This window comes from Sinocyclocheilus rhinocerous, unplaced genomic scaffold, assembly GCF_001515625.1.
Source record: "Sinocyclocheilus rhinocerous isolate Xijiao unplaced genomic scaffold, SAMN03320098_v1.1 scaffold807, whole genome shotgun sequence".
NCBI classification, from domain to species: Eukaryota; Metazoa; Chordata; class Actinopteri; order Cypriniformes; family Cyprinidae; genus Sinocyclocheilus; species Sinocyclocheilus rhinocerous.
Genome location: NW_015650326.1, coordinates 277,715 through 284,158, shown reverse-complemented (window position 1 = coordinate 284,158; position 6,444 = coordinate 277,715). Strand labels below are relative to the sequence as shown.

At 37.9% G+C, this 6,444-nt stretch overlaps 1 protein-coding gene across 2 annotated transcripts in view; it reads right to left on the bottom strand.

Annotated features, from left to right (window-relative positions):
- Window positions 1–6,444, bottom strand: part of rock1 (Rho-associated, coiled-coil containing protein kinase 1) — a 68,000-nt gene that overhangs the window by 26,223 nt on the left and 35,333 nt on the right. For both annotated transcript variants that reach the window (XM_016516719.1, XM_016516718.1), the window contains exons 18-21: window positions 5,809–5,959; window positions 3,975–4,135; window positions 3,667–3,851; window positions 819–888 (exon numbers count right to left, since the gene is read on the bottom strand). In XM_016516719.1, the coding sequence (XP_016372205.1) occupies window positions 819–888; window positions 3,667–3,851; window positions 3,975–4,135; window positions 5,809–5,959 (567 nt within the window). The remainder of the gene's footprint in view (window positions 1–818; window positions 889–3,666; window positions 3,852–3,974; window positions 4,136–5,808; window positions 5,960–6,444) is intronic.

Here is a 6,444-nt window from a genome sequence, read left to right as displayed (position 1 = left end):
TAATTTGGTTTTGTTTGTGTATGTTTTTTTGACTCTCAAATCTGTGATTCCCATTCACTTACATTATATGACTGACAGACTGCAACGGTTTGAGTTAAAAATCTTCATTTGTGTTCTACTGAAGAAACAAAGTCACCTACATCTTGGATGCCTTGGGGGTAAGCAGATACACATCACATTTTCATTTTTAGGTGAACTATCCCTTTAACTATTATAGAAATTAATGCATTTTTTTTATTGCACATCAAAAAAAAAGTCATGGCTTTAGTCAACATGACTAAATAATCTGCTCAGAAGAAAGAAAGAAGAAAATATCTTTGCATAGCATCTCAAATATCGATCTAGTCATTAAGAGATGCTGAAAAGTCATCAAAAAGATTTGCTACAATTACCTCCCAGAACTGCCTGACACGCAATCCTTCCCAAACATAAGGCATCTGACTCTGACTGCTTGCAAACTGTGTGGTTTGTCTGCTCTAAGCTGCAAGAAATGTATTACATTCAAAAAAGAAGCCGCAGTTTCTGTACAGTCTCTACAATTACAGTACATTTTAAGGGAAGCGTAACTTTCTCTGCAAACCGTGTTTTTCAGGTTTCCGATTTTCACACAAATTAAATTTGCAACTTGGATGGAAATTTGTCTCCTGTGAACCAAGCCTCGATCCCATCAACGTTTATAGGACTTGATGCATTACGCAAGATGCCTGGAAAAGGCTAGAAAAGCATTGCTAAAGACCTGAGTGTTATCAGTTGTTCAAAGCGCTTAATGTGTTTTTTTCACCATGAGGAAAAGCACAAGAATGATCTGTGATACTCACTGAGAAATACTGCTCAGCCTCCAGCTGGTCTTGAAGTTCTCTCATCTGACCCTCATTTCCTCGGTACTGCCTGAGAAGATACATTTCTATCAGCAACAGTCAGATTCACACACAATATTCATTCAAACTTCACAACTCAAGCACAATAATATACAAATGAACATTAAAATGACCGGCAGGTCCACTTTCTAGGCCCATTATAACAGCATAGAAAACTCGTGATGAATCAAGTAATTATATTTTGATGAAAGATTACAAAGACAAACTTATTTCTAATTTTCAAATAATGTGAACTGATGCATTGCTCACAATACAGTCAGGAACCTGCATAATATCAATAGGGTAATGATTTCATGTTGACTTTAAAGGGGTCCTATTATGCTTTTTCACTTTTTTAGTGCCCAAACGTCTTTGTTTGGGCTTCCGAAAGCGGATGATTTCAGGAACAAGTGGTTGCAATTTATTTTTTAATTCTGTTCCTGAGCATTATAACCCCAATTTGCTATTGTGTGCTGTGCATTTTACTGAGGACAGCTTCCACAACACGAGGGAGTACAGTGCCTGTCGGATTCACCAAAAGTTTTTGTTGAAAGACGGAGCAAGGGGCGTGGCATTAATGAAACACTGTCTAAGCTGTTCGCCAATCACAACGCACTGGGACAGCTAACCAATCACAACACATTTTGTTTTTCGGAAGGCGGACCTTCATCAAAGCCGGAACTAATCGAGCCGTTTGTGCCAGGCTGGGGAGAAAGGTATTTTAATAATGTAAATTATGTGGAAAATAATGCGTTTTTCGAACCACCAAGCATGAGAGCATGCTCTAGTACACCCCCAAAACAAAATCAAGACTTTGTAAAAGAGCATAATAGGACCCCTTTAAAGTAGAGGACACAAAGCTAGGCATTCTGTCGAAAGGTCTCAGGAGGAGAGGTGAAGGATTAACTGGCTGTGGTTTGGACGGAGGCTGATCCTCAATCCACTCATGTAAATATTGGCAGCCAACAGTTTTGGCCAGGTTTACACATAATCTGCAATAATCGCTATTTCCACAATAGAAAAGCATTTCAGATATTTAGTGATGTAATAGCTTTTGTGAGTAAGGCTCAGAGCCAAGGGAATGATGTTATAAGGTCAGTGTTACAAATGGGGTCCAACGTAACCAATTGAAATGCTTGTACTGAAAAATAGTAGGCCTGCCAATTTAGTGCAATTAATTATGGGAAAAAAAAATGTATTAACATATTTAATGCACCCTGTCCTGCACAGACCTGTACTTCATCTTACACTGCTGAAGATCATGATGCAGGATGACGGTATGAGAATACCGTTATATGCCTCTAAAATTCAAGATATGAGGGCCAAAAATGCACCTGTATGGGTTTTTGTCTTATATTTATACCATATGATTTAGTTTAGCAATATCACATGAGCAAGAGTGCTGTTTTTCCTGAATATCTGCATGACTGCAAATGATTTATTTCAATAGTTCAATAAACAAGTTAATATGGTGTTAAATTGTAGGCACACTATTGTCAGTATTGTCTGTTTTGCTCAGTTTTACCAATGGAAATAGTTCCAATCAAAGCCTCAGCAGAACTGTTGTGCATCTCTCAGCAACACACAGCGGTGTTTCGTTATTGAACAAATCCACGTTTCTGAAAGAATGATTCAGTGACTCGTTCATAAAGAAAGCTACTTTGTTTTGTTTCTGGATGAATCAGCCATTTGAACGAATCTGTTGAATGAATGACTCACTCACTTACGGGCAGTTTTATTTTCATATTTAGAGTATCATTTAAATTATGGAAAAAAATTGTATTAACATATTTAATGCACCCTGTCCTGCACAGACCTGTACTTCATCTTACACTGCTGAAGATCATGATGCAGGATGACGGTATGAGAATACCGTTATATGCCTCTAAAATTCAAGATATGAGGGCCAAAAATGCACCTGTATGGGTTTTTGTCTTATATTTATACCATATGATTTAGTTTAGCAATATCACATGAGCAAGAGTGCTGTTTTTCCTGAATATCTGCATGACTGCAAATTATTTATTTCAATAGTTCAATAAACAAGTTAATATGGTGTTAAATTGTAGGCACACTATTGTCAGTATTGTCTGTTTTGCTCAGTTTTACCAATGGAAATAGTTCCAATCAAAGCCTCAGCAGAACTGTTGTGCATCTCTCAGCAACACACAGCGGTGTTTCGTTATTGAACAAATCCACGTTTCTGAAAGAATGATTCAGTGACTCGTTCATAAAGAAAGCTACTTTGTTTTGTTTCTGGATGAATCAGCCATTTGAACGAATCGGTTGAATGAATGACTCACTCACTTACGGGCAGTTTTATTTTCATATTTAGAGTATCATTTCATTTTTTTTTAATCATTGCATATTTCAATATTAATTGTTAAAAGAAAAACAACAGCTATTTATTATCATTATTTATGCAATGCGGAATCAAAATACTTTTTTCTAAAGCTACTTTTTTGTAATGTCTATTATTCAGTGATTTCTCATTTAACACGATAATGACTTTGAATGATCTCTTTTGGAGTAATTTCTCAACCAAAATTGATGTGCAATTGATCTGCAGTTAATTTAATTAATTAACCGGCACATTATGTAATTAATTAGATTGAAAATTTGAATCCCTTGACAGCCTTAAATATAGAAAATAAAAGTTAAGGGATGATTATTTGCAACCTGTTTAGAAACTAGACAATTTGTATTGGTTAGTCTTTTATTAAAAAAAATTAAAATAATGGAAGATAAATTTGTACACTATTCATACATTCATGACCCTTTTGAGGGCAGGAGAGAGAAAGGAACGTACTTGGTGAGCTGTACCAGCTGGAACTCAACGGAGCGCTTGTTCTCGAGGGCCGCGTTGATCTCCTGTTTGAGTTGCTTCTCTGATCCTTTCAGACGTTCGGCCTCCATCGTCCAGTTTTTCAGCTCGTTCTGGGCCAGCATGCGCTTCCCGGACTCCTGCTCCAACTGCACCCGCAGCTCCTTCACCTGGTAGGGTGGAGAAAAGAAGAAAGATACTGAACTTGTAACGCTAAAACCCCTTCAGCAGTCTGTAATCTTGTCAAGCCAAGCTTTCTGGCCTTAACTGAGGTGTGTGTGGTTCACCCTCACCTCTTCCTCCAGCCTCTCCTTCTGCTTCATCAGCTGCTCCATCTTCTGTACAGACTGCTTGAGATCAAACTCCAGCATGGAGCACTGCTTCTCCACCTCCACCACCCTGCTCTCCGCTCGCATCCGCAGCGTGTTCTCTTCCGTCACCTTCTGCTCCACCGCTGGACAGAGGAGAGGTTTTGTTATTTTTAGAGAAAGAATGAACACCAGTTGATCGATATACCTGCATTTCTAAATCATCTGAATCGAGAACTTCTGCTTGCCTTAATGAAGCGTGTTAGAGCCATTTCTGTTGCTCTTTGTATTTTGACACAAGTAATAATTATAATTATATATTCGTCACAATTTTATAATTATTGTCACAATTTTGTCAATTAATCATAGTTTTCAGTCATGTGACTCGCACAGAGATTTAGAGGTGAAAACATCCATAGAAGCGCAATACAGACCTGTCAAGTTTCCGTTTCTTTCAAGCCAGTTTTCAAGTTTTGTTTTCAAGCCAAAGAAGAAAATCAAAGATATGTGAACGAACTGCACCTGCAGTATTTCAATCAATAAAAACAGCGAGACATTCTAAAATGCTTAATGTGGAAAACACTTAACGCGTATTAAAGGGATAATTCAGCCAAAAATGAAAATTCTGTCATTAATTATGTCGTTCCAAAGCTGTAAGACCTTCGTTCATCTCCAGAACACAAATTAAGACATTTTTGATATTTTTGGATATATAGGCAAGCAGACATTTTTGTCACAGGTTATTGTTCTTTAATTATTTTGATATTAAATAGAATTGAATGCTAATGTACTGTTTATTTCAACAGAGAGGTGTGAATCATTTGGACACGCCCTTCTTTGTAGCCTGACTTCCTGTTATTAGATGGCGACCTGTAATGGCAATGTGTGTGTTTGGGGTGTAGAAAATGTCTTCTTTAACCACATTAACCACACTTTAATTCTGTGTGCTTTGAAGAATTAATCACCTGGATGCAGGGAGCCACTAAAAATATATTTGAATGGAATTGAGGATAAGTCACTATAAAGTTGCAGAAGCAAGATTTTATTTAAATGGTCCTGAGAATTCTTGCTGAGCACAGAAACACACAAGCTTACGATGATTAATTTCACTTTTCAAGTACTCTTTCTCCCACTCCATTAGTTTCCGTCTCCCATCTAATTTTATAAAATCACTGCTATAATACTATATTTGTAAACAGCACTTGATTTGTGCATATTTCCTGATTCACACAAGAAGACTTTTAACTGGAGGAAGTATTATTATGGATTTTGGAAGCTTATTTTGTCCAGAAGTGATGGATCAGACTTACAATGCCTTAATAATGGATTTGTTTCTTACAAACGTGCACATTTTCACATTTCACAAGATGTTGGACTATAGTGGTGTGGATTATTGTGATGTTTTTATCAGCTGTTTGGACTCTCATTCTGACGGCACCCATTCACTGCAGACGATCCATTGGTGAGCAAGTGATGCAATGCTACATTTCTCCAAAGCTGATGAAGAAACAAACTCATCCTAATCTTGGATGGCCAGAGGGTGAGCACATTTTTAGCCAATTTTCATTTTTGGGTGAACTGTTCCTTTAAATACGATATCAGCATCAAAGAATTCCTACAGTCTAATTACACCACAGGGAGTACTTTCACTGAACTTTTTGATAGCATCATAATGTTGCTATTAAAAGAAATTCTGCTGTTCCATATGCATAAGTGTGAAATCTTAGAGGCGGTGTTTGGGCACGCAGTGAAACGAGACGCTGTGCGGCGTCTGGGCATGCAGTGAGATGGTCGCGGCACGTATCGCACGCAAACATACTGTGCATAGCAGCTGACTTGGTCTCTTCAATAGACTCGTATTTGTCTGTGAGTTGAGCCTTCGTGATGCGATGCTCTGTCAACTCCTGATCCAGCCGCTGCTGTAGAGTCTTCAGCTTGTAGTTCAGGTCGATTTCCAGACTGTTCTTCTCCTAAAACAGCAGAGCACATCGAAACACTGGTTACACAATACACAATTACTTTACACAGCCAACACAATCACTTTAAAAACACAGTGAATCATAACAGGAGATGGATTGGAAATAACTCAGGTTGGCAAGTGATTAGATACTAATTTACTACACTAATTTAAACACTATACCAGCTTCATTGTTCTATATTTATGCATTATAGATATACCTTTGAAACAGTGAGACATGTTAAATCCTCACAGTGCTGCCCAGATTTATATTCAGTGTTAGGGTTGTGACGGTGAGGAAATTTTCCCAACGGTTAATCGACGTGTGACAACACCGATAATACCGGTATCACCGTGAGGGTGGGGGCCGGGGCATTCCCTCTTTTCCTCGCTTTTAAATAGCTTGTAAAAGCGGCGTGCGCATTTTACTTTCACTTTCAAAAAGCGGCAATTCGGCGTAAAGAAATTGTTCGTTTTTAGTTCGTTTGAATTTTCCCT